Source organism: Pipistrellus hanaki (assembly GCF_964339955.1).
Source record: "Pipistrellus hanaki genome assembly, chromosome: 5".
NCBI classification, from domain to species: Eukaryota; Metazoa; Chordata; class Mammalia; order Chiroptera; family Vespertilionidae; genus Pipistrellus; species Pipistrellus hanaki.
Window position 1 is genome coordinate 31,273,710 of NC_140507.1, and position 27,785 is coordinate 31,301,494.

The 27,785-nt window shown below is 54.7% G+C and overlaps 1 protein-coding gene across 5 annotated transcripts in view; it reads left to right on the top strand.

Moving 5' to 3' along the window:
• FSTL4 (follistatin like 4) overlaps positions 1 to 27,785 on the top strand; it is a 518,038-nt gene that overhangs the window by 454,370 nt on the left and 35,883 nt on the right. For all 5 annotated transcript variants that reach the window (XM_084886586.1, XM_084886587.1, XM_084886588.1 and 2 more), the window contains one exon: positions 18,519 to 18,685. In XM_084886586.1, the coding sequence (XP_084742712.1) occupies positions 18,519 to 18,685 (167 nt within the window). The remainder of the gene's footprint in view (positions 1 to 18,518; positions 18,686 to 27,785) is intronic.

Sequence of the window (27,785 nt, forward strand, 5' to 3'; positions counted from 1 at the left end):
GTATCCGACTGTGAGCAAAACTACACGTGGCTCCTGCTCTCAGAGAGCGAGAACATTGTCTGTGGGGAGAGTCAGGAAGCAGTGGACGGCCATTCCAGGTGGGGCAGTTACGGAGTGGGGCGCCCCTCCGAGGGGAATACAAAGATGAGAAGGAGCCAGCGGGAGCAAGGCCGTGTTCCAGGAAACGAAGGTGGCCAGGTGGCCAGAAGGTGGTGGTGAAGGGGAGCTGCCAGGGGGGCGGCTCTGGGAGAACAGGGGGTGAGGTGTGCTCTGTGCAATGGCCAGCTGCTCATTGAGATCCCTGGTTTGGGGTGTGGGGTCCCGGGCTCTGTGCTAGGCACTGCAAGACTGAGACCAGCAGCCAAAGGCTGCCGGTGGGGGTGTCCTGAGGCCGGCAGGGCTGGGAGCTCGGTGCAGCCACTTTTCAAGAACGGGTTCCAGAGCAGGGGGAGATGGCTGTCATGCCTCATTTGCACCCACCTGGCCCGGTCTACCTCCAGAAGGGCATGGACCTTGCCTGGGAGTTTGAAAGGCTTTCAGTAACTTGGCTCATGAATATTCATGCCTAGGCTCCCCCGGAGAGAGCTCTGAGCCCCTTGGGCTGGGCAGAGTGAGACCTTGAAATCTCAAGCCCAGGGGCTGAGCCTGGGCTGGAGATTTCAAGGTCTCCTTCCTGCAGCTCCTCCTAAGGGTGGCTATTATCCTGCCTTTCTAACATTATGGAGTCCTTTCGCATGTGTTGAACTTTACATCAACGGCAACATATAGTGGGACTTTATTGCATGTGGCTGCTTCCTCGGGATCGTGTCTGTGAGAATCATCTACAGAAGTTTGGTCCTCTCGGTGGCGTATAATATTCCACGGTGAGAATGTGCCGCAGTGGATGTAGCTGGGTTGTTTCCAGTTTAGAGTCAATAACGCTCCCGTGAACATTCTCGCGAAAGTCTGTGACATGCATCTCAGTTGGAAATGTGTCTTGGTGTGATGCTGACCATGGAGAGGACTCACAGAGTGGCAAGATACTGACTGCTGGTTTCAAACATGCTCCTGTCATGAGTGTGGGACTGAGACTGAGATGATGGTGGGGAGGGGGCGGTGATGGCCTTTAGCCCCAAGGCACCTGTCACAGTCAGCTATCAGCATAGCCTGGAGGGGGGAGGGGAGTCATAACTTATCCCTACACAGTGTCTCCAAGCCCTGGGATTAAGACCCCTTCCCTGCCTCTGGGCCAGGGCCACTCGTTGAGGGTCTGTATCACAAGGCTGAGGGCTCCCTAGGCCAAGGAGGGAGTGTGAAGCAGCAGCCAGGAGGGGAGCCTGGGCCAGAGGCCTTCGGGGCCCTTGAGTTGCCAGTCAGACAGCCAGGGGGGTGGAGGAGCCACCCGCCTGCCCTCCCTCCCGCTCACTTCCTCCCCCCCCTCTCCACCGGGGAAGGGCCCTGAGCATCCCCTGTGGCTTTCACCTCCGGGGACAGCATCTGCTTTTCCCTCCGTGAATAATGTGCAGGCCCCACTTACAGGGGAAATACCATGGTTTCTCTCTGTTGCCTGAATTTACATTTAGTACAATGTTAGTTAAATATGTGCAAACATAAAACTGGGCACACGTTCGTTATGCATAGAGTTCTTCTACAACCATAGAGCGAACACCAATTTATACATGAAATAAAAACAAACTGCAAAACCAATGAACCTCAAATTAACAGCATTAATTTAATGGGACAAATGATAGTGTTTTTCCTGAAACTAAATCAGTGCTCACAGCGTGACTCTGGGCGGTCCGCCGCGGCCTCCGTGTTCTCTGCGGCTTCGCCCTGTGCTGGGGGAAGGCTCGGCCCTCCCCCTTCTCCTTCCCGCGGGGACCCCTGTGCAGCCCTCCTCCAGCCTCTGCTTGCTCATCGGGAAGCTGGAGCGTGTGTCTGTTGTCAGCAGTCAGCCAGTTGGTGCACATGGCATGTGCGGCCAGGCTGGTCTCACAGGCATTTTTACTTTGCACGGCGCCCCGCGAATTGTGCTGCAGCCCCTCCGCAGGGCACAGAGCCGGGCACACAGTTGGCGCTCCGTCATGGATAGCCGCCGTCGCTGGGACCCTGTCCGCGTGACTAGGTGCCGTCTCTTTGTGGTGTTTTCCTCTGAAGACAGTCTTATCGTCCCAGTAATAATAGGGGCTGGAGAGGCCACCTCCTGTGTGTGGGATTGTATTTTGCTAATTCTTGGAGTTGGAGGTGAGCTCTGGGGCCGGGGGGAGGGAGGACGGGGGAACGTGGGTGTGTTGATGGAGGGTGAGCATCTCCCGTCGTGTGGGAGGGCGGAGAACACCAGCCGTCGCCTAGAACCAGACCCTGGCCTCCCCGACATTCAATCACTTTTATCGTAACCTGCAAAATGGGGTCCGGCGGAATGCTGCTACTTCCTGGAGACCGCTCCAGCAGGTGGCCAGCCGGAGTGTAGTTAACAGGTTACGGAGGTGCAGGCACTGTAATGGGCGTTGCTCGTTTAGTGTTCCCTTTCTCTGGCTGCTCTCCCACACAGCTGCACTGTTAGCCCTTCTCCAGGAGGGAGGCGTTAACAACCCCGGCACTCTGCAGGAGCAGGCAAGGGCACCGCGCTCTGGCAGGGTCTCTCTGTCTGTCCCTGACTTCTCAAGGCTCCTCAGCCGTCCCAGGGAGGGGGCGGCCAGGGGGGTGAACAAGTCCTAGGAGGCACTCAAGCAGCAGCCCTGCCTGCCCAGAGCGCGTCTCTGCAAACAGTGGGCCATCAGCGCTGGCCTCTGCCCTGGCCACGGGGAGGGGTCTGTCTGCCAAAGGAAAAGGGGTTCTTACACCGCAAGGCGCAGGCATCAGCCTCCAAGTGTGCTCACCATGGAAGACTTTGCTCCCCGAGGACAGCAAATGCTTCCTCGGGGGACACTGAGGGTGAGGACAGACTCCCTCCCTGAGCTTGGTGGCCGGCCCTCAGGCTGGTCCCTGAGGAGCGGAAGGCCCTCCCACAGGCAGCGTCCCCGTGCGCCTGGCTCAGGCCGGGCACCCAGGGCCGCAGCCACGCCCCACGGGCAGGCTGCTCCAGAGCGGGCTGTGCGGAGCAGATTTGGAAGACATCTATGGAAAGCATCCCGTTAGCTAACTTTTGTATCGATTCTGGGTTGAAATGCCACTCTCCATAGATTAAGTTAACGTGTATTATTAGAATTAGAGCCACCAGTTTCTTTTGACTTTCATATCGGTCTGCTAGACAATGGAGAGCACATGTGTGGCTTGCAATGCATTTCATCTGGACAGCACTGCCCCAGAGAGAGCAGAGGGAATGTCCCAAAGGTCACCCAGGAAGGTCAGGATTCTGACAGGGGAGAGAGGCCTGAACTTCCCGCTAGCAGCCCCAGCGGGCACTTCCCCCGAACACTGGCCCTCGAAGGCTCCCTCCCGCACCCGCTCCTAAAGTGAGGCCAGCCAAAATCGGTTTGGCTCAGTGGATAGAGCGTCGGCCTGCGGACTGAAAGGTCCCGGGTTCAATTCCGGTCAAGGGCAAGTACCTTAGTTGTGGGCACATCCCCAGTAGGGGGTGTGCAAGAGACAGCTGATCGACGATTCTCTCTCATCGATGTTTCTAACTCTCTATCCCTCTCTCTTCTTCTCTGTAAAAAATCAATAAAATATATTTAAAAATAAAAAATAAAATAAAGTGAGGCCAGACAGGCACTCCTGCCAGGCGGCTCTGGGAGGGTAACCCAGAAGCTGTGCCATCAGAGGCTCTCAGGAAGAGAAAGTCGGGCTTCAGGGCCTCCTGAGTGCCTGCAGACTGTCCACGGTGTCACATTCCCTTCTGAGTCTTCGTTCGAAATCTGGAGAGATTGTCACAGGCCTGCCCACGTTCACCGATCACCGTGTCGCCTTCAGGGCTAACGCAGCACGGCCGTGTGCAGGCTGATAAATCGGAAGAGTTATTATTCCTTTAAAACGCAGACATATCTGGGGTATCCACCAAACGACGCGCGTGGAATAAATTACTTCAGGGATGACACTTTTTAATTGAATTGAACTAACAGCTTAGTAATGTGTTGCAATAAGAATATTAGGATGATTAAAAGATCTGAAAACTCTTGCGAAATTAAATGATTAAACATAATGCTGAGTAAATGAACACACTTGCATCCATTAATCCGTCTCGGGCCTTGGCAAACGGCTGTGTAACTAAATGCACATTACGGCCTGCGAGCGCGCGCCCTCCCCCGCCTCCGCACGGCCTTTCCATCATGCGCTCTTTACTGCCACGCTGGGCAAGCTGCTTCTTCCACAGATAAACAATATGCTGGTAATTTCGAGGAGGTGACAGGTGCAAGAGCCATTGCTTCTTGGCAAACACTCGTTCCTTTGGTTGCGGGCTTCAAAGAATGGCTGCGTGGTTAATTTTCAGCCTCTGTTGTTCACTCAAATGGCGCTTGATGGGGCACAAATCAATGGAATTCTGGCTTCCATTCTGATCATGGGAATGGACCTTCCTGGCCCTCTCCCCTGTGGGAGATGCCCCTGGTGTCCTGTTAACCCAGGTGCCTCTGTGTGCTTTCCTTGTCTCGGGCTGATGGGCTTATGAAGCAGAGGGTGGGAATGTCGTGTTGGAAGAAGATCCTGATTCCAAAGGCTCCTTGGCCGAAGCTGGCTGCTCGGGGTGGAGGGGGAGCCAGCAGGCCCGGGGGATGTCCCTGGAGGGCGGCTCCCGCGTCCCTCCATCCCTCTGCCGCTGGCCTGCCAGCCAGCACTGGGCAGGTGCCTTTTGTGTGACCTAGAAAACCGATTACCTTCTTTCCTCAGCTCATCCCCTCCCGATGCGGAGATCACACAGGACATTTCTTTCTGATCACATAAATCTTTCATGCCCGAGTCTCACTCATAATTAAGTTGCATAAAAATTCAGGTTACGACTCGATCCGTTATTAGGAAACATGAAAACAGTGAGGAGTTTTGTTTCGCTCTCTAATAAAAACTCTCAGGGTCTCTGTCGCACAGAGAACAGAAGGGCCATGGCATCTCATTAAGGGTAAAATCCAATTCCGAGCAGACTCTCACTTGCTGGAATTGGTGCTGAATATATTATTTAAAAGGGAGGGGAAAGGCCCCAGCCACTCGGCACGTCTGTGCTCACCCACCTGCCCTGCCTGCCCCAGGCCCCCGCCTCTCGCAGGGCTGAGAGCCTCGTGCCTCCTCCACCACGGCTGCGAGAAGCCCAGCAGGGGCAGCTTCCCAGATGAAAATATATTCCCCTGACAAAAGTGCTGAACAAACCCGTTTTGCAGCACACCACGTGAGAAAATAATGCTGCGGAATTCCATTAAGCCGATGGCTCCTAAGGAACAAGTCGGCTTTCTGAAAAGCTCCAGATGAAGCGCCGCAATTGTCTCAACGGCTTCGTGTAATCGACTGCCAGGGACACTGGATTCGTCTTCCCCAATTTGGCAAATTCAGAGCCACAGGAAAGGATAGCGCTCCCGTAATTACCCGGACCGAGCAGGCTCTCCCAGGCGCCTGCGGGCTGGGCTTCCGCCGTCGGCAGCCACGGCGGCTCCCTGGGCCCAGCTCAGGCCTGGAAGCCCACGAGGCGGTGCTCACTGGACTCATGCGGAATGGAAGACGCCCCTCGCAGAGCCGAGGCCTTGAACTCTAAAGACGGGAGTCAGCTCTCCAGAGCCCATGCGTCCTGAAGACGTAGGCCCATTTAGAATGGTGGACTATCCCTTCCGGATGGTACAGCTGCTTTGCTAATCAACCCCAGATCCAGGAATTCGGGTGGTCTGGGCTGCGGGTAATTTGGGGTTGATTTACAGGCTGCCAGATGGTGGAGAGTGGGGTGGTGACCTGTCTCAGGGAATTTCAGGCCCCACATTGCCACCTGAAGTGGAAGAGTCAAACCTTCACCTCTGCAGACCTCATTCCTCACTTTTCTCCAGGGCAGAAATGCCAAAAACAATAATTTGTGGAAACTCTGAAAGCCACAGGCCTGAGCCAACAAGGAGAGAAGTAATTAAGACTTGGTCATCGGAGGAGGCGGATGGCCCCAGTGCCCGATCAGATTCAGTCCGGAATGTATTTCGCCATCATCGTAACTGTGGCCTCCAGCTGCCACCCCCGCCGCCAGCTAAGGACTGGAGCACTAAGACATTCAGTGGCCACGTCTCTGATGGGGAGGACGGAGCCCGGTGCCCCTGGCCTGAGAGGGGAGAGCGGCATAATGCACGCTCCCCACAAGTTAATTTTATTTTGTTCTTATTGGCTTTTTTGTATGGCATTTCACAGTCCCGTGGCCTCAATGGCTAGATCTGCATCGTAAAAATGACAGTGCGGTGATTTAAGGAGGAGAGTCCATCAGAGGGAAATGGATGATGTGCTTTCAAAGTGGCGGTTTAGCACCTCTTACCCGGGGTCAATGTTCATTTCCAATCTATCATTAGAGCGTCCTGGTAAGTCACTCAGAGAGTGGCCGTGTTCTTCTTCCCTGGCCCCACGTTGGGCGATAATGGAGTGGAGCCCCGGGGGAGGAGCCATGCCAGGCCCTTGGAGAGGGAGGATGACCAGGTGTGTGGGCACAGCCTTCCACCCGGAAGTCGGTAGTGAGCATCAAATTCGCCTCCTCTCTCCATCAGCTTTGTAAGCACAGTGTTCACCAAACCAGAATCCATGAGACCCCAAGTGCAGTCGGCCCCGCAGCCAGCAGCCCAGCAGAGGAGAGAGGACACACGATGGTGCCTGGTGGGACTTTGCAGACCCCGTGTCCGCTCAAGGCAAAGGGCATTGGCAGGGGGAGGAGGGCAGCCGCCTCCCCTCTAGTGAGGGCTTAGACCAGAGCTCTGGCTGATTGACACCGTCTCCAGACCTCCCACCCGCCATCCCATATGAGCATGAATTCCTAAGATCTCGGCCCTCAAACCCAAGGGCCCCTGTCTCATCACCATGAGACCCTAAAACAGCAATGCTCCTAAGGGCTCTCTTTCCTTTTCTTCTTGAAATAACATCTTGTCGGCTCCTCAGAATCCTTTCCTTCCTGATTGGCCAGAGTGGAGACGGGAGGTGAGGCTGAGGAGGGACATCGTGGTCCAGGTGGGGTTACAGTGGCAGGAAGGACCGCCTCTCGGGGGCGCTCCAGACAGCCAGGTGTCAGTATAAACCAGGGCGCTGGGGAAGGGGGAGAGGAAACCAGGGTCTCTGGGGATGGAGCTGTGTGGACAGGCCCTGGGTGTCTGGATGGGTTGTTTCTGTGTGTGGTGTTGATCAGGGAGCACTACAACTAGAAGGTGCTTTATCCCCAAGGCTTCTGACCCCTTGAACCCTGAACCTGAGCCTGTTATTACAATGTGCAGAAGAGAAACCTGGCTGGGCCCAGCACGGCTTTGGCTGCAGGTTCCCGACACGGGCCTTGTCCCCGGTGAGGCCCGAGCATGTCCCCACACAGGGCCTCCTGACACAGGAGCCGTTTGTCAGCACGCTGACTTCCGCTCAGGGGTGCACACGCCGCCTCTGCTGGAGGCAGCGGGACTCCCACAGCGGCCCCGGTCCCCATGAGGCTGTGCAGTTGTAACCGTAAAGTCATTCAGCAGCACAACCACAAACAAAACACACAGGAGATGAAGATACATTGCTCACCCCATTGCCAGGGACAGTATTGCCAGTGCCTCTGCCCGCCCCACCCCGGCCTGGTGGAGGAGCCTTGGCGGTGGGTGCATGGCACCAAGTTTAACTCTTAAATTACCCCTCTCTGACTTCTGGAGGAAGAGATCCAGATTTATTTTTTCTGGAATTTATCATTGCTCCCCTCTCCCTTCAACCCCAGTGCACAGAAATGGGGTGCTAAGGGGAAAAAAGGCCTGTGCTGAACTGTAGGATGTTGGTCCTGCCTCAGTTTCCCCATCCTCTACATGGGACTAGCCAGCCAGTGGGATGAGGTCCCGGATTGCCATCCCTGCAGGGGTGCTGGACAGCCTGCCGGGGGGGGGGGGGTGTACCTCCTGCCAGCCGTGAGCCCCTATTCTGCAGCTAGTTCTCCAACCCACCAAATGATACCTTCATCATTGTCGTGGGAAACAACTTTCCAAACCTCTCCTTTCACGGCTACCCTGGTGATGGTTGGAACTCCTCTACTTTGGAAGGTCACGCCCTGCGCCACCCCCACCCCAGAGGCACCCTCTCTGGGAGCAGGGCTGAGGCCACACGGGTTCCCCCAGCAGAGGCAGGGTGGGGCGAGGCAGGGCAGAGACAGAGCCTGGAATTCTCCGCACTGATTCTCTGCCAGCTTCACTGGTGTGAGCTGAGATGCCGTGGGCATGTCTGCATTGCACTGAGCTCCTCCGCCAGCTGGTGCCAACGTGGCCAGCGCATGTGGGAAAGCCCGGGACACAAATGGACGACAGCAGGGAGTTTGGTTTGGGGCAGCTGAGTGGGGGCTGTGGGAGATGAGACTGGAAACGGGTGCTCAATGCCAGGCAGAGGAGCCGGTGGGCGGGAAGCCGCCTGCGGAGTCACCTCCCGGAAAGAGGCTGCTCCCCCGGCCCATAGTGGGGTCCTGACCAGGAGGAGACAAGGAGAGACGGGCGGGTTGCGAGGGGTGCGAAGGTGGTTCAGCTGTAATTGTAAAATGGGGAGACGTGAATGAGATTTGGGTTCATTCATCCCTAAAATGGAGCGCTCGCCCAGCCAGCCTGCGGCCTCTGAGTGTGCCTCGCAAGGCGGGCACGGCGTCGTCGAGTGCAGCGAGAAGCAATTTGCCGAGGGTCAGGATGTGCAGATTTCCAGACTGACAGATGGCGGGGGAGTCTCTGGAGAGGACACGGGAAGCGATTTTCTTACCGAGATCTGTCCTCGGACAAAGCACACCTGATAGGGTTCTCTCTGTAAGAGGATTTAGAGAACCTAGCCCCACCCCCTCCCACAGCCACACACCTCTCCCAGCAGTCCCGGCGGTTCTTGCCGTGGTTGCGTTAGGAGTGAGCCCGAGACACAGATCTGGCTGATGGAACGGGAGGGGCGGCAGCATTGGGGCTTCTGGGGGAAGCTTCCTGTCCTTACAGCCCACGCCCGGCGGAGTCCCCGGCCCCCACTCTGGGATGAAGTGCCCGCCCGCAGGCTGGATCTGTGGGGGAGAGCCACACCCTGTGGGCTGCAGAGCCTGCGTGTTGGTGGCATTCCAGAACCACAGAACAACCTACCCAGGAAACCCCCTCTTCTCATTGAGTGGATGAGAACTTTTCCTTGTTAGCCCATTTCCCGTCAAGGTTTTCTGTAGAGAAAATGAAGCCATCTTTACCCATGCACGGATGTTCCCTAATGGCATAAATCAGACCATTTTTGTTTTCTGCTCAGAGTCCACCAGAGAATGGATTCTCACGCAATGAAACCCCAATTCCTCACCATCCTCATGGGCCCCGCCAGCCTGGCTCCTGACCTCATATCTAGCCACACCTCTGGCCACTGCCCAGGGGCCTCCTCTCTAACCCAGGCTGCCCTTTTCCTGTTGGTGCCTGTAGCATCACCAGCCAGAGCGGGACAAGGCTCCTCCAAATTCCAAACCTGAAGTGCCCCTAACCCCACCCACCCTCCTGGGTGCGGTAAAACACCCAGGAACCAAGGCACGGGAGCTTCTCAGATGTGTTCTAAAGAACACAGGGGCTGCCCAGAGAGCCGTGGCACGCTCGGGAAACTGGAATTGAAAACAAAAACAAACACACGGATGTGAGCTGTTCTCCAAAATGGTCTGCTGGTACCTGTTTACGAAACCCAACCGTGACTTAGCGTTCTCAGGAGACTGAATAATTAAATAGAAAGAGCTACATGCATTGCTGTTTTTGCAAGACCCAGATGGCTTCTCCCCTTTGATGCGGGAAGAATGGCCCCAGTCAGAGAGGGCTCAGGTGGGGAGAGGGGACCCAGCGGGACCGGCTCCCTGTCTGGCTTCTGCTGCTCTGGCTGCCGCTGGACACACCCCAGGCCCGGGGACTCCAGGAGAGACACCTGCACAGTAGAAACTGTGTCTGCTCCCTCTTCCTCGGCTAAAGGTCCTTAGTCACAAGAACGCTGCAGATTATAAATCATTGCAAAGCCTACTCACTGGGGAGATCCAGAACATGTTTGCAATCGACTTGCAGATCAAACACTTCCGGGAAGTTTAAAGGATTCTTAGAGGATACAGAGATGGTGCATCAAGTCTGCGTGCGGGTCCCTGCACCTCCCAGCTTGCCTCACTCAGGAAATGGCAAGAGGATCAAGCCAGGAGCTCAGGAGTCATCCCTGGCACCCCTTTTCCTTGCCCCTCATCCACACTATTCCCAAGCCTCTTCTCTCTGTCTCACAGTCACCCCTGTCTCTCACCTGAACGATACTGTCTCACCTGCTAAAGGGTCTCCCCACATCTTCTCCTCTCCCCAACATCCTGTTATTCACACAACAGCCAAAAGGATCCCTGTAGCATGCAATTCAGATCACATCCCTCCTTGACTTAAAATGCTCCCAACCCCTTTCCACTGCCTGAAATTAAACCTCTGAGCCCTCACCGCCTCTGCCTGGCCGCCCGCACTTCCCACTCCTCTGCTTCTGTGCTTTGCTCCTGTGGCTTTGGCCACACTGGTAGTCCTCCGTTCCCAGAGCGTTCTCGGCTCGTAGGGCCTTGGAACAAGCTGTTTTCCCTTAGCAGAATGCCCTTTCTCCAGTCTTGGCCTAGGTCAGTGGTCGGCAAACCGCGGCTCGAGAGCCACATGCGGCTCTTTGGCCCCTTGAGTGTAGCTCGGCTTTAGAACCACTTCTTCAAAATAGACTCGCCCAGGCCGAAAACCGACTGCTGCGTGTGGGCTATGAAGTTTCAATCGCCCGCACGTGATATTTTGTGGAAGATCCACACTCAAGGGGCCAGAGAGCCGCATGTAGCTCTCGAGCCACGGTTTGCCGACCACTGGCCTAGGTGCTTTTCTTCTCATCTTAGAGATCTCCACTTAACCCATTGTATGCCATAAGCGTCTGTAGACACAAGCGGCAGACCTTCCCCACACGCCATGTGGGTCTGCAGTAAAAAAAAAAAAAATGTTTTCTGGACACACTTTATAATAATTTTTCACGAGGACTTTCAGCTGAAAATATTCAAGAACACCCAAATTGTGAGTAATATATTTATTTTTATATTAGTCATTGCAAATTGTTTTTTTCATTAAATTCAAAATATTGTGGCGTGTGGGGATGATTTTCGTGTGGCAGTTACCTGGTTAAATGTCTCCTAATGAGCAAGGCTCCCACCGCCACGCCCACTCACATCCTAATGGGCTTCCCTGCTGCTCCATCCGCGTCTTGTTCTTTCTGTCTGCAGTGCTTATGATGCTGTGTAATTTATTTACACGTTCTCTCCCGGCCCACTCTGAGGCCCCCTCCCTCGCCCGGAGTCTGGACACTATCTGGTCATGAAAGCAGTATAAAGGGCCGTGGGATGAGAGTGAGCTGCCTGGACAGGGATGTTCGGGGGATATCAGAGCAGAAGTTGGATCTCCTCTCACCAGAGATTCTCAGAAGGTTCCTGGCCTGAATAACTTGGCCTCTCAAAGGTCCCTTCCACAGCTCACTCCAGTTTCTTTCGAGGAAATACATGGACTTGTCTTTCTTTCTCTTCTGAGGGAGCCTGCGAGGTAATTAACACCAGCTGCTGTAGAAACCCCCAAGTCTCAGCAGTACAGAGCAGAGGCTGTTTCTCACCCTCATCAGGTCTGAGCGGGTCAGGCAGCTCTCAGGCAGCAGGTAGGAGGCTGTGTTCTTCAATTCCACAAAATACATGACCACAGTCTCCACAGAGGAGGGAAGATAGCGTGGATGATGACTGCATTAGGCAGGGTTCTCCAGAGAACCAAGCCAAATAGGATCATCGATGGGTGGGTGGGTGAGTGTATGGAGTGGGTGGAGTGGGTGGGTGAGTGTATGGAGTGGATGGGTGAGTGTATGGAGTGGGTGAGTGGGTGGGTGTGTGGATGGGCGGATGGGCAGATGGGTGGATGGCTGGATGGGTGGATGGATGGATAGGTGGATGGATGGGTGGGTGGAAGGATGGAGAGAGAGTATTGGCTCACATGATTTTGGCAGCTGAGATTTGCAGTCAGGAAGTTGGGGACCCAGGAGAGCCAATGGCATAAATTCCAGTCTGAAAGCCAGCAAGCTCGAGACCCAGGAAGAGATGGTGTCTGAACTCCAAAAATAAAACAAGGAAGAGGGAACCTGCAGATGGCACAAAAATTGAATCAGATTTTGCATGAAGAAACAGGAAATTTTGGACAAGTGCAAGTCTGGCGGGTCCAGAGCCCCCTGTGGAGGCCAGACACAGCTCAGCGCTCAAAGCGTGAGTGTCAAGATGAAAGGCCCTACAGCAGCACTCCCCAGCCTCCCACCTGCCCAGTGCCAGCAGCTGTTGGGAAGGAGTGAGTGGAGGGAGAAAGAGGGGACACAACGCATCCCACCTGTTATATCTGCAAATGCCAAGTTAAGTCACGTCCAGGAGACATTGAGATGTTGCCTGTCCCCTACTTGGTCAGAAGACATGGTTTCTGTCCTACTTACCAACTTTGTAGTGTGGCCCTGGTCACAGGAACAAGACCAGATCAATAGAGCTTGTCCCATGGGTGCCACACTTCCCAGGTCACCCAAGGGGTTCATTCTGAGAAGAATAAACATTAATTTACAAGGAGAACATTAATTTACAAGGAGAACACTGTGAGAAGAGGCTGCAGCCACAGAGGTGTGTCTCAGCGCCCACCTGGCTCTCTCCCGAGATGGCCCTAATTCTCAAGCAGGTCCCTGAGACTGGCTTTGCCCTTCAAGGTTCAATCTAAAAAATCACCGTGCAGCTCAGTCAGTGTGGCTAGAGGTTGAGTGTTGACCTATGAACCAGGAGGTTGCAGTGCAGTTCCCAGGAAGGGCCTATGCCTACGTCGCGGGCTCCATCTCCAGTTGGGGGTGTGAGGAGGCAGCCGATAGATGATTCTCTTTCATCACTGATGTTCTTATCTCTCTCCCTCTCCTTTCCTCTCTCTGAAACCAATAAAAACATATTTTTAAAAATAAATAAAAGACCGCTGTGCAGGCAGGTTGATTGAGCTTTTGACGGGCTCTTTTCACCAAGACCATCATTTGAAGAAGAAAAAAAAATGCCATCTGTGCCGAAGGGAATGTGTTCCATTAGTGCATCTCCAACATGCGAACACTAACGCCAACTTGACGGGAATCTGAGAACAGGAATGTGTTCCATTAGTGCATTTCTAACATATAAATACCAACGCCAACTTGACGAGAATTTGAGAAATTTAATTTTTATTGCTGTGAAGCACCAGAATCCTGCTGGAGAAGGTGCTGACGGGCTTATGAGTGTCGCATTGAGTTCAGTGCAGTGTGAGGAATGGCACCCGAGATCAGGGAAAGCTGTAATAGGAACCAACACCGGCTCTCCAGCGACCGAAGTCTTATGGCCTCCTGTTTTCAGGACGGATGTTTGTTACCTGCTCACCATGGGTCCATTCACGCAGCACTGCCCCTTCTCTCCAAGCTCCAAGGAGCAGGGAGAGCAGGCGTGCAGGGAGCAGGCTGAGAGCTGGTGTTTGCACAACCTTATGTCTGGAAAACCAAGGGTGTTGCTGCTCTGGTTTGAAGGACCTAGACAGTGAGGTAGGTGTCTCCCAGGAGACAGCTGTCAGCCCAACTTGGCCTCAAGCCACCTACTGTGTGCTAGGCACCAGAGCCCCGAACAGTCCTGCCTGGGACCCCACTGCCGGACATACAGTCTCATTAGTGCGCCACAAAGGTCTGTCTCCCACTGACTTCGACAGCCGTGGCCATGCAACCTGTCCCTCTTAATCCCAGGGGGGGAAAGGAAAGCCCACTGACGCCAGAAGACCAGATGCACAGGGAGGTAGGAGTCCCAAGTTGTGAGGCCCCTAACGCCTTTGTCCTCCCCAAATTCCCTGCTTGCCAGACAGCCTTCCAGTTCTTATCACAGGGCCATTGTCACCTGGGGGCATCTCTGCCCAGCAGGCCTGGACAAGCTCCCCTCTTTCCAAGGACACCAGCCTCTTCCATAGCCGCATCATGTAGGGGGCCACTTAGCAGGGAAGCGGGCTGCCAGAGGAGGGCGTGCCAAACAGCAAGTAACTGGGAGTGAGGAAAGGTTCGGTTGCCCTAAATCTCTTCAGAATTTTACTCGGAGCTGGAGAATATTGGCATGAGCTAAATTCAATAAAACAACATTTAATTAAACTTTAAATGATCCAAATATTTGCACTTGGGTTAATGTTTGTGTAGCTGACAGCAGAATTGTGATGGTCTGTCAGTATGCACCATTCTAATTTTGCGAGTCTTTCCTGGGCAAAGTGCATGTCCTCACACATACAGATGGCGGGCGGGTGTGCTCAGCAAGGTCGCGGGAGCCGGCTGTCCCAGGGCAGAGGCGTAGATGCACACACTTCCCTCCCGGGGTGTTTTGGTTGGTTGGTTGTTTTTGTCCTGTGCTATAGGCTCCTCCAGACACTTTTTTAAAACTTTTTGAAACATATTGCCTTGAGGCCACGTGGAGGGAAGCTTCCTGCGTTGCACATAAGTGTTACATTCCAAATGAGGGTGGTACTCTGAACCTGGTAATTAGGGCCCCCTGACCCCCAACCAGGCAGTCTACCTCCGCTCCCCAAATCCACCTGCACTCCCTTTCCATCTATGCAGACACCACCATCTTCTAAGGCAGTGTTTCCCAAAGTGTGGTACGCGTACCCCCAGGGGTACGGGAAGAGTTTGGTGGGGGTACGCGTTGCACCGGAGTTTGGTGGGGATATGCACTGCACTGTGCTTAGCTGCGCCTAATTCTACGTTCTCATGAGTACGAGGGGTACTCAGCGATACGAAAATTATAGAAGGGGTACACATATGTCAAAAGTTTGGGAAACACTGTTCTAAGGCAAGGGTTCTCAGCCTCAGGGTACCATGGAGCCCTGGTGCATCAGTGCACGAATGAAGGGGCGCATATATCTTTTTTAATTAGAATTTGGGGTTTGTTTGTGTGGGGTGTTTTTTAATAAGTATCCAGAATGAAATTGCTAGATCATAGAATAGCTCTGTTTTTAATTTTTTTGAGGAATCTATATATGTTTTCCATAATGGCTGCACCAGTCTGCATTTCCACCAACAGTACACAGGGTTCCCTTTTCTCCACATCCTTGCCAGCACTTGCTGTTTGTTGATTTATTGATGACAGCCGTTCTGACAGGTGTGAGGTGACATCTCATTGTGGTTTTAATTTGCATCTCCCTGATGATTAGTGATGCTGAGCATCCTTTCGCATGTCTTAGGCCATCTGCACGTCCTCTCTGGAGAAGTGTCTAGTCAGTCCTCTGCCCGTTTTTTAATGAGGTTGCTTGTTTGTGTGTGTGTTGTTGTTGTTGTTGTTGTTTTTGGTGTTAAGTTTTATGACTTCCCCATATATATTGGATATTAACTCCTTAATGGATGCATCATTGGTGACTGTCTTCTGCCATTCAATAGGTTGTCTTTTTGTTTTATTGATGGTTCCTTAACTTTGCAAATGCTGTTTAATTTTATATGATCCCATTTGTTTATTTTTTTTGTTTCCCTTACCCAAGGAGATATATCCAAAAAATATATTACTAAGAGAAATGTCAGAGTTACTGCCTATGTTTTCTTCTAAGATTTTTATGGTTAGGGTCTTATATACGACTTTAATCCATTTTGACTTTTTTCTTGTCTATAGTGTGAGAAAGCAGTCTAGTTTTCTTGTTTGTTTTTTTAAGTTATCTGTCCAGTTTTCTCCACATCATTTCTTGAGACTGTCTTTTCCTCATGGTATATTATTGTCTCCTTTGTCATAGATTAATTGGCCATATAAGTGATAACATCCCTGACTTCTTCACAAGCCCCACTCACCAGCCGCTGGGAGAAAAATGCACCTAAATATTCAATCCATTATAAAGCTGAGTCCAGGCTGATGATCGTTTTTGCAGTCCCCATAAGTAATGCTCTACCTAAGAAAAATGCTTCGTGTTTCCAATTCCCCACCCCACCCCACCTGCCCAGCTGCTCCTCTGTCTGGTATCTGAGTGTGGATTTAAGCAGCCTGCCATTCCCACCACCTCCAGTTTCTGCTGCCGGGACCTCACCCACACACACACACCCCACCCCCAACCCCCCAATTTGTCCTGTCAGAGGTCAGCCCTGGCTGAGCTCCTGGCCTAGGCTCTCTCAGCCTGATGGATTCTGGAGTCTGAGGTTCCCTTGGTCCAGCCTCCCACAGCCCCCACTGGCACTATTCAGCCCTCAAGGTCAGGAGGTCGTTGCCTTTGGGCCCAGATCTGGCCATCCAATGCAGCCCTCAGACACAGGGGTACAGAGCCCCTCACAGCCAGCCAGTGCACAGCCAGGGACCTCTGGGTCCCTCCAGGCCACTCAGGGCCCAGGGGCTCTGGTGGGCAATCCCCTGCCCTGGCTCTCTCACACCGTGTGTGATCGCCCCAGGTGGGGAGGGAGCAGGCAGTTGGAGACAGTTCAGCCCCCTCCCAGAGCCCCCCACTTGGTTCCCCTCACCTGCACACCAGCAGGCACACTCTTTGCTCTTCCCACTGTCTCCCTTGTCATTCCCACAATGCCCCAGGACGAGGATGGAGTAGTCCACACCTGCTTACTTCTTCCATAGAGCACAGGGCCTCATGGGTTTGGGGGAAGAGGGGGGCGGGTTATATACTTTTGTTGATTTCAGAGAGGAAAAGAAAGGGAGAGAGAGGTAGAAACGTTAATAATAAAAGAATCAGCTGCCTCCTGCACGCTCCCTACTAGGGGCTGAGCCTGCCACTTGGGCCTGTGCCCTGGCCTTGTGGGCACTCACCCACGGGGCCACACCAGGCAAGGAATCCCATGAGGAAGAGGTAGCTTGTCTATACCTGGGAGAATCTGGGTTCTGAGCCCTGAGGGCCAGCACAGCACAAGGGAAGCGAGACGATTTTAGCAAATTCTCCTTATCGCTCCTCTCTCTGCCCTCTGTCTCCAAAGCCGGTGGAGATATGGTGGGCTAGCGCCTTCTCTGCCCTGAGAAATGAGCCTCCTGACTCCGCAGCGGGAGGGCGGCACACGGAGCGTGATTGAGGAGGGAGTGTGCGATGCACCTTCGTGGGTGAAATACTGCACGGGTTGCGTCTGCATCAATCACCGGCTGCTTATCTTCCCTCCTGCGGCTCCGTCACCGGGAGCCGCATTTGTCCCACGTGTGGTTGTCCCCTCTCCCCTGGCCTGTGGGCTCCTTTCCTCCTTTATTTCCATTTTCTCCATTTTGCATCCATCCGCCCAACAAGCGCCGATTGAGCACCGGGTACTAGTATATACCGTGTTCCTCTCTGTGGGCCCAGGGCGGGGCCACTGGATGGCCGTGGGGGGTCAGGGCTCTGCTCCCCGGGTTCCCACCTGGCTGCCCCTGCTTTGCCGGCGTCGTGCCTGTGGCTTTGCTCCTGCGGCTGTTTTGGCTCCCCTTCCCCTCCCCTCTCCCACACACGCTGGCAGGAGCGTGTGAGCACAGATGTTCTGCCTGATCTCAGCTCAAAAGGGCCCCACAGAGTCACACAGCTCCATCCCCGGCGCTCTGCCTCGCTCCACACCTGTCAGCCACCCCCAGGCCCTGACAGAGTCTCCGTCAAAATAAACAGAGCTCCGAGCATTGTTGCTGTTATCCCGGAATAAGCACAGCCCCCTCCCCACTTCCCCCCCCGAGCCAGCTGCCTCCCTCCGCTCAGGTCGTCTCTGCCCCAAGCCCCCCGACTTGCAGATTTGGGGGAGGCAGTCCAGCCATTGGGCTGGTGACTCTCCCTCCAAGCCTGATCCCATTTTGGTTTTTGAACATCTGAGTCTGGTTATTTTTTTCCTAAACCCCAAGAATTCCAGAAAGCCTGTGGTTCAAGGGAAGTATTTTAGACCCTTCTTCCCATTTGCCTAAAGAATGGCCAGCCTTCGTGCCAGTTATCAAGTGTGAAATGGCAACGATTAATAATCTGTGCAGCCTGAAGTACGCTTCAAAAAATTAAAGGCTACTGTGCATGGTGGCTGAGCAGAAATCCAAATCCAAGTTCAGAGAACCCTCAGACAGAAACAAGCCTTCAAAGGTCAGCCAGTCCGTTCCCCAGCCCGCAGACAGCGCAACCTTTATGCTGCCCCCAGAGGAAGAGCTTGACTGCTCCCCGCCCGGCCCAGCCTCGTGAGGCCCGAGGCCGGGAGCACACGGCGGGCCCTGCATGTCCGTCCTGGTCTCGGTGTGGTGGCCCGCAGGGCCGGCAGCCCACACGCCAGCCACAGCCCGGATGGCTCCTCTGGCCCGTTTTGACCCACAGAGCCCTTTGACTATCTGTGTTGTGGCCCCTCTCCCAGGAGGTACGTCCATCTGTCAGCACGTGGCCTACAAATTCCCGCCGCCTTCAGGCAGCCTCGGCCCCTGCCCCGCAGGAAGTCCCCGGCACCTGACGGCCTTCTTCTCCCCGCAGAGGTGGTTCAGCTCAGCCTCGCCCCCGAGGAGAGGGTCAGCGTGGCCACGGTGACCGTGGGGCTGAGCACCGTGCTGACGTGTGCCGTCCGCGGGGACCTGCGGCCGCCCATCGTCTGGAAGCGCCACGGGCTCGCCCTGAACTTCCTGGACTTGGAAGACATCAACGTAAGTGGCCGGGCTCTGGCTTGGAGCTCAAACGTGTGTCCGGGGGAGGTAACCTGTGCAAGGCTGTGGCAGAGCTTTTGGTACCTCCCAACCTGTTGCCTGGCACTTGGAGGGACCAGAAAACCCAATCCCACCACGGGCAGAGGCAGCATGCCTGGTGGCTGTACGCCTGCCAGCCAAGCACAGAAGAAGGGGAACGGGGAAGCAAGGGGGCAGGGCAGGAGGTCCTTGTTACAGGCAAAGCAGCTAAGGCCAGGGGGTGGGCGTCGGGATGGGATGTGAGAGGAGGGGGGCTGTGTATCGAGCCCACCGCTCAGAGGGAGGGAGCACAGTGCAACAGAGAACATGGCCAGCTAGGAGGGCTCTGGAGAACATCTGGGTGAGGTCCCCTGGGCGGTGGAGGAGAAACTCCAGGCCGAATGCTGGCAGAATATAGGCAGCTAAACATGGGGAGGAGGGGTTCCCTGTGGAGGGCAGAGGTGAGCTCCTGGGCTGGGTTGGCTGGAGGGCAGAGGCCAGGTGATGAGGGGAAAGAAAATTGGGCCCAGCCAGAGGAGCCCGCCTGGGGCCTTGCTTTCGGAGTGGGAAATGGGGGTATGGTGCCTTGAGTGGGAGAGCCCTGAGCTCACACAGCCTAAGGTGGCCAACAGGAGAACTTCTACACTCCGAGGGCCCTGGCAGCCTGGGCTGGGGTCCCCGCGTCACCCACACTGCCTGCAGCACTGAAGCAATTTCTTAAACAGCTGATCCTCAATGAATTAATTTATTAGAAAAGCGGCCTTAGTGGTGCCTCCCTTCTGCTGGACTTGAGAAATACAGGGGTTCGTTCAAGAATATTTATTGGCCCTGGTTTGACTCAGTGGGTGAAATGGTTTCCCAGAAGTTCGTGTGAGAAGACAGAATGATGTCACCAAGCAGGGTGCTGCCAGGTCAGCAGAAACGGGGGGCAGCCCTGGTCTTAGCACAGGACAGGTCACCTGGCTCAGAATGGGATGCCTGGGCCAGAGAAGGAAGACCTGTGGGGTGCGTGGCCAGTTCCCGCCAACAGCGCTAAGGTGCTGGGGCAGAGGGCGTCGGCCTGGTCCGCGTGACCCCAGAGTTGGACTAGCACAAAGGGCCAGGGTGCACCCCAAAAAGGAAGCCAATTTTAGCTCCTTAGCTGAACCCCATTCCAGCCACAGTCCTGCCTGTCGATGGAGTGAGCCCTCACAGGAGGCAGTGAGCTCCCAGCCCTAGAGACATGCCGTGCAACCAGGAGTGTGATTAGCAATGCCGCTGGCCACAAGGGGGCAGTTAAGCCCACGACCTTGCAGTCTGCTTTATGGGGAGGCCCCGTATGGAATTCTGCAGGAATCCTCCAGAGTTGGGATTCTTGCTGCGCCCTGGAAATGGTACAGGAAGCAGGCAGAAAGAGGGGCCATCCGGGAGATCCACCCTGGCAGAGCTGGCAGGAGTGCCCTCCCCTGCCCCCGCCACACTGGGCAGGTCCGTTTCCTTGTGATTTCCTCTTAGGCTGGATTCTACCCATATCTGAATGTCAGTGCCAGCACAAAGCCCGTGGCTGCTTGACGGGCAGGTGCCGATGGGCAGTCTTCTGAGCCTGAGACACCTAGAGTGTGTCTGGGGTCTTAGCAAGGGAGGGTAGTGTCCTGGGTGCGTGTGTGTGTGTGTGTGTGTGTGTGTGTGTGTGTGTGTTGGATGCATGTTTGTATGTACAGAAGCTGTCAAGGTGGGCATCAGCTTCCAGCCGTGTGTGGCCTGTAGTGACTGGTTCAGAACCAGCGCAGGTCTGCCTGTGTTTGTCTGACGTCCACGGGCCTTGCTTGATGCTCTATTTAAAGGCACCAGAAATAGAGGCTGAGGCAGAACTCCTCTTAATGCACTTGCCATCAGTTAATTAAATTACTCTGAGTGTGTTTCCCTCCCTTAAACATGCCTCCAGCACCAACTCAATTGCATTTTTACTTTGCACAGTGAGGTTAGCAATTTGGGTAATTGTGGGTGCAACTGGAGATTGATGGCCTCTCGTTACCTCCCAGGAAGCACTTGCTGCTCGTGGTCAAGTCAGCAGCCCACACACAGGCAGGGCTCTGAGCTTCTCAGAAACCCCCCTGTGAGGGTGCAGGGCAGCCCCAGCCCCACAGGGGTCCTCGGGCCTGATGCATGCAACCATACAAACACACACAACTCAAGTACACACATACACACATACATACACATAAACACACACACAACACATACACATACCTATTCATACATATACATATGTGCATGCAGGTGTGTGTGACTTTCCTGCCTTAGGAAGAAGAGGGAAGGCACAGACTCGGGGTCGGGGGGTCAAAGGTACCTGGGTTTAAGTCTCAGCTCTGCCACTGACTGGTTGAGTGACCTTGAAAAGGCCACTTGACTCCTTAAGCCTCAGTTTCTTCCTCCGTGAAATGGGTATGAATAATAGTCACTGCCTCATAGGGTTATAGTTGCAGATTAAATGAGAAGATCCATGTGACATTCTTGGCATAAGTGTTCCATGCTATTATCACTCTCTTCCTCCTCTTCCTCATCATCATCATTACTATTGCTGCTGCTGCTGCCAAACAACACCTTGTATCCTGAGTCCCCAGCAAGCAGCCAGCAGAAGCCTTGAGGCTCCCCAGTCAGGCAGCTATGACGCTGGGCTGCCCCTGCTGCCTGTCCTCCGGATGGGACACCATCATCCATGTCAGTCTCGATTCGGGCAGGGAGACGGACAATGCCCAGCCCCCTCCCACAGGTCCAGAGCTGTGGGGTGAGCTGTGTGACTCCTCTGAGCCTCTGGGGCCATGGGGGTGAGGATGTCCTCCCTGAGGCTGAAGATGGTGACATGACTAGCCAGGTGCCCACACAGCAGGTGTTCGTTTATAGGAGCAGTCCCCGTCTGGGGACAGTGAGGACAGCAGCCCTGGGAAAAATCAGCTGGGGAGGAGGGGGAGGAGAGAGGGGAAGACAACCAAATCCTCCGGATTCAAGGGGTATTTTTGAAGTGGTCAGGGGAGAACAGCCGAGAAGGGCAGCCCTGACGGGGCAAAGATCAGGGATTGAACAGCTCCTAGAGACTCTCAGCATACAGCGTGCCAGGGCCCGCCCCGCCCGCCGCAGGCAGAGAGGGAGTACTGCCCCCCACGTGGTGATTGGCACCTGGCACAGAGCACCGCACAGACCGGGAAGCCAATCGGCCTACAAAACCCAAGGCGGAGCGGAGCGAGCAGAGGGAGGTGCGGACCTCCCTGTTTTGTCACTTGGATGAGACATCTTGATTGGCAACAAAATATTAATCACTTTCTCCCTGCTCTCTTAATGAGATGCTTTCATGGGCAACAAAATATTAATTTGTCTTGTCTTATCTGTTAAGAATTCTGTTAATGAATTCACTCACAGGGCCATTACAGAATGCCATCCTAATGACACATGTAATTAAACTTTTCTGACTTGCAAACACCAAGGATGCCACGAGCATCAGAATAATATTTGATTAGAAAGTAAATGTACCCTCTAGCCCGGAGCCGAGTGGGAAGGAGCCTCTCGGATTCCCCAGCGATCGGTGTCGCTGTCACAAGCATTATTGAGTCCCAGGTGTGTGTGTGTGTGTGTGAGTGTGTGTGTGTGTGTGTGTTCGTCCAGATGGTGCACACAGAGAATCATCCTCTGGACTCACGTGCTATGAGCTGGTGAGTCCCAGGCCTGTGCCAGAGTGAAGAGCAAAGACACCCTCAGCCTCAAGGGGGCTGAGACATCAAAAGGCAGAGTTACACCAAAACCAGTGTGGCTCAGTGGATAGAGCGTCGGTCTGCGAACTGGAAGGTCCCAGGTTCGATCCCGGTCAAGGGCATGTACCTTGGTTGCAGGCACATCTCAGTGGGGGTGTGCAGGAGGCAGCGGGTTGACGTTTCTCTCTCATTGACGTTTCTAGCTCTCTATCCCTCTCCCTTCCTCTCTGTGGAAAATCAATAAAATATATTTTTTTAAAAGGCAGAATTACAAGGAGGGAGCCAGTTCTGCGGGCCAGAGAAAGGGGAAGTTCAGGTTCAGGGACAGGGATAAGCAAGAGAGGAGTCTGGAGGGGGGGCTGGAGCCAGAACATGACAGGCTTGAATATTAACATAAAGGATCTTGGCCGTCCCCACAGGCAGTGGGACTCGTAGATTTTAAGTTGGGGAGTGACATTGTCAAATGTCTGTTTGACCATGAGCCCCTTCCAGCCTAAGATGAAACATGCACCCAAGGAGGACCCCAAATAAGTGGCACCCAAAATGGGAGGAACCCTGCTCCTGCGCTGGGAGGTGTGAGAGGAGCGGGGTTAGGGGTCTCCTCCCCAGTAGAGCATTCAGTGGGGGCAGTGCCCCAGGCTCCCGGTAGTTCAGACTGGACCTGGTGTGCCTCCTAAGGCTGCCTGAGCCACCCACCCCTTTGCAGGAGGCCCCAGCATGCATGAGGGACCCTGCCTCAGCCACACCAGGAAAACACCGCCCAAGCAGAGCAGCATCAGGGACCGAGAGTTCAAGGCCCAGAGACAGGCGCTCCCGGCAGAAGGTGCAGCCAGGGGCACCCGGTGGCCACTGACAGCGGGTCTCTGGATGGTGCCGCCTCCTCCTGTGTGTTCCACCAGAAATCAATAGTCTCCACTCCCACACCTATGCAAGCTAACAAAGGCCGCCTGTGCTGTGTTTGCTTCCCGGCCAGCTGCCGCTGGTTTCCTTACTGAGGCAGTCACGGGTCTGGGCGCTTCAGACCAGCCCTGTGGCCTCCCACTTCAGCTTTCCGGACATGACCCACTGTCCCCGCCTCCGGAGCTACGTGGGGGCAAGGCCACGGCACCTCCCATGACACCTCCCAGAGTTGGAGCCCAAGCTCGAGGCTGCTGTCCAGGAGTGGGCCTGAGCTGGCGCCTGACGGAGGACAGACGCTCACCCCACTGTGGCCCGCGGGCAGTGGCCCCGGCCCTGCTCTGCTCAGACAGCACGGTGTCAGGTGTAGAGGGCACTCCGTCCCAGGGCCTCAGCCGTCCCCATGGGCTTAGCCTATCGTCAGGAAGAATTCTGCCTTAGGAGCTACTGAGACACCTGTCACTGCAGGCACCAAAGCAGAAAAGGACCAACTGGGTAGCCTGGAGCACTCTCCCAGCCCTGAAGTCAGTCAGACAGCCTGAAAGAAGGAGTGTGCTTGGGGTGCAGGAGCCCCGCACATGAGCCAGGAACACCCCGATCCCACGCAGGCACCCACTTTTTCATCTGGACCACAGAGCCCTGACTTTCCCCCAGAGCTGCCCCTGCAGCCCCTGTCTCCTGAGGGCTCGGAGCCCGACTTTGGGGACCAGGGTGGGGGCCCATCTCAGAGGCAGACCCATAGGCCTCTCCCCTACCCTGGCCTCCAAGCTAGGAGTTCTGGGAGTCTCGGGGGGGAGGCTGCCTCACTTTCTGCAGAAACTGAGCATGCAATCCGTGCTGGGCCTCAGTCCTCCATCCAGACCAGAGGGACAGCAGCCGCTCAGGGTGGAGTGAAATGACTGTCCCCAAACCCAGTTGCACATCCTGCCTCAGCAATGTCACCTGCCCTCCCTCATAACTGCCTTTCTCACTGTCCCTCACGATGCTCTGGGACAGGAGAGCTGCCCGTGAGGAGAACAGAAGCAGGGAGAGGATATCCCAATAGCTGGCCAGCTGAACCCCTGCTGCTGTCTCCACCCTCAGTCCAGGCAGCTCCATGTCCGGGGGCCCGAGGCCATGCTGCTTTGTGCAGGAGAAGCGTCTCAGGTAGCGCTCACCGAAACTCCAGGAGGCAAGGGGGGTACGTAACGCACGGGGCCTGGAGCTTGCCAGGCCTGCAGCCAGCTGCACGCCCAGCCAGAGCTCCCTGTGTGCCTCTCTCTGGGGACATGACCCGCAGCGCCCAGCCTTGCCAAGGCCTCACTCTGGGGCCAGCGGGGCTGCCTCCTGCTCCAGCAGTGACTATGGCAGTGCCCAGGCCCCTGGGGATGGGTGCCCGCAGATACAGCCCCTGTGTCTCAGTAACCTCTGACCTCTCCCCCACCAGGAGGGGAGCAGAAGGCTGAGACCTGCACCTGGGATATTCTCAGGGAGAAGCAACATGTTTCTATTGTATTCTTTAAAAGAAGAAAGAAAGAAAAAAAGGCCTACAACAAATCCAGTATATTTCAAATGACTTGAAAGAGCCACTCTTTTTTTATTGGTTTTTTTTTTCATCTTTCACCAAATCTTGCTTTCTGGGGCTTTCAGATGTCGGCGGGCGGAGCTCAGTAATAAAAGCAGGAAAACAAAACCCTTCAGAGGAAAGTGTTCGCGGCAGTGTTTGAAGGATGTGTTCAAGGCTTGCTTTCTTCCCAGGCCTAAACGGTGTAAAAGCAGGAACAAATAGCTCTAATGAAGCATGTGCTCACAGCCAGCTCCTCTTTGGAAGCAAATTAGTAAAGAGACCAAAGAGAATGATTTAGGAGCTCATGACTCATTTAATTTTTATTGTCTTTATATGAGCCAGTCATGAGTCCATTGTAAAGAGATGAGAGGCGTTTGATCAGCATGGAGAGCTGTTTGCAACACGATAGACAGTAGATGTGGGTTCTACATTAAAATAATCTCATTAAACACTTGGGTACATTTTGTTTTAAAACCTTGGAAAGCACTGTATTGAAACATTCAAAGGCTCTGCCAGCTCTCTCTGGCCGGTGTCCGGCTGCAGGTGACCTCCTGGTCCTTAGAACCTTGGGTGAGCCAAAACTGGTTTGGCTCAGTGGTAGAGCGTCGGTCTGCGGACTGAAAGGTCCGGGGTTCGATTCCGGTCAAGGGCATGTAGTTTGGTTGCCGGCACATCTCCAGTAGGGGGTGTGCAAGAGGCAGCTGGTTGATGTTTCTCTCTCATCAATGTTTCTAACTCTCTATCCCTCTCCCTTCCTCTCTGTAAAAAATCAATAAAATACATTTTAAAAAAAGAACCTTGGGTGAGTTCAAGCCACTGGGAATGCTGGCCAGGCCCGTGGTCCCCCAGTGCAGCTCCTGGAGAGGGCTCTGCTCCTCCAGGTACCTCCGCTGGCCTTGGCTTTCTCAGTGGCTCCCTCAGGGCCACCGCTCTTCCCTCTGTCACTGGCTTCAAGGCTTCCCCTGTGCCCAGTGACCACTTCTGGCCCCATCTTAAAAGTACAGGGTCCCTCAGGAAAGCTGTGATCCAGCTCCGATATCCTGAATGCAGAGCCCCGGGCCATACTGAGCACCTGCCAGGCTGGCTGTCCTCCCCGACCCCAGCAGGACAGTCCACATGCAGCCTGTTTGGGGGCTTTACCTGCTGCAAACAGTACTGCAGTAAGCATCCTTATACACACCTCTGTGCACCTTTGCATAAATAGGTCTGTTCTTCGAAGTAGAAAGACTGCAGATAGGGTGGGCATGTTTTGGGTTTTTTGTTTGTTTGTTTGTTTTTGTAATATATTTTTATATTTATTTCAGAGAGGAAGAGAGAGGGGGAGAGAGATAGGAACACCAATGATGAAAGAGAATCATTGATGAGCTGCCTCCTGCATACCCCCCACTGGGGACCAAGCCCCGAACCTGGGCATGTGTCCTGACTGTTTTTTGACGGATGTTGTCAAATCTTCCTCCAAAAGGCCCACACGAAGTTACATTCCCTCCAACAGTGTGTAAGAGTTTTAAACACCGTATCAGGAGAAATTTCCTGATTGCAAGCCTTCCCGGTCTCTGAAATGAGCTGTGGGAGGAAATTTAATTAAATCCTCCCTGGAGTGATTCAAGGGCAGCGTGAATGGCAGCCGCTGTTGTGAGTGTGGTCCAGCTTAGAGAAGCTGGTGCCCTCAGTGAGGCCCTCTCCGCCTGGAGCTCACGATCCATCTCTGAGGGCGTGTTGCACTTTGCCCAGATGCAGGCAGCAGGCTCCAGCGGTCTGGAGCTCAGTCTAGTGCCCAAGTCCCTCCCCCGCCCCAGCTGGCCGTGCGGAGCTGATGGGCTGACCGTCCAAAGCTCTGTTCAGGGACTCAAGCCTGCACCTCGGGCCCCATAAGCTGCCACTCCCCACACAATGCTCTGGAGACCTGGCCGGTGAAGAGGCGTCTGCCCTCTGGCCTCTGAGGACACGCTGGGGCTCAGAACTGTCTCGGACGTGAACCTTCTGCTGCAGGTGCCCAGATGCCTGTGCGTCCTTGGGCACTCGAGTTTGTTCCCAGGACAATTGCTCAGTATCCACACTTGGCACTCAGCTGGGTCACAGTTGCCCTGTTTGAATTTTGGTGCCAACTACAAAGTCAGAGACAGCATTCCATGCAAGGCCACTCTCACTCTGGCAAGTCTGGAGACTTCCCAAAGCTGCCTTCCGAGTCCACCATTTGCTGGAAGGACTCACAGAACTCTCTGAGGGCCGTTACACTCGTGGTGACCATTCATTACAGGGAAAGACTACAGACTAAGATCTGCCGAGGGGGGACACCCCTGGGCAGAGTCCAAGAGGGTCCACCTCTGAGCTCCCGTTGTCCCCTCCCCTGGAGTCATGGACATGGTGCTTTCCCAGCATCGGCGTGTGACAGTGTGACAGAGTCCTGCCAGCCAGGGGAACTCACACAAGCCTGGTATCCTGAGGTCACTCACATATGCCCACATGGCTGACCGCTGGTATCCAGACCCTGGGGAGGCAAAACCAATGCCACTTGGCCCAAACACCCCACACACACACACACACACACACACACACACACACACGGTTAGACTGTCCGGTGGAGAAAGCTCCCAGGCCAACAAAGGGAGCTGGGGACCCAGACCAGACCTCTCTGCAGGTGATGTTACTTCACCACCCTTCCCCTCAGGGCTCCCCAAGAGACGGCACAGGTGGCTGGCACACCTCCATTCATTCAGCAAATACTAATTGAGCACCACGTGTGCACCAGGCACCATGCCACACCGTGGGGACCAGAGAGCGCTGCCCAGGAAGATGAAGTGCCTCCCCTCGACGCTCAGTCATGGGGAGACTGGCCTCAGACACCCGTCAGCCAGCAGCCGCACGCTCCCTGCATTCCCGGGGAAGCCGGGAGCCTCTCCAGGGCCTGCTCTCG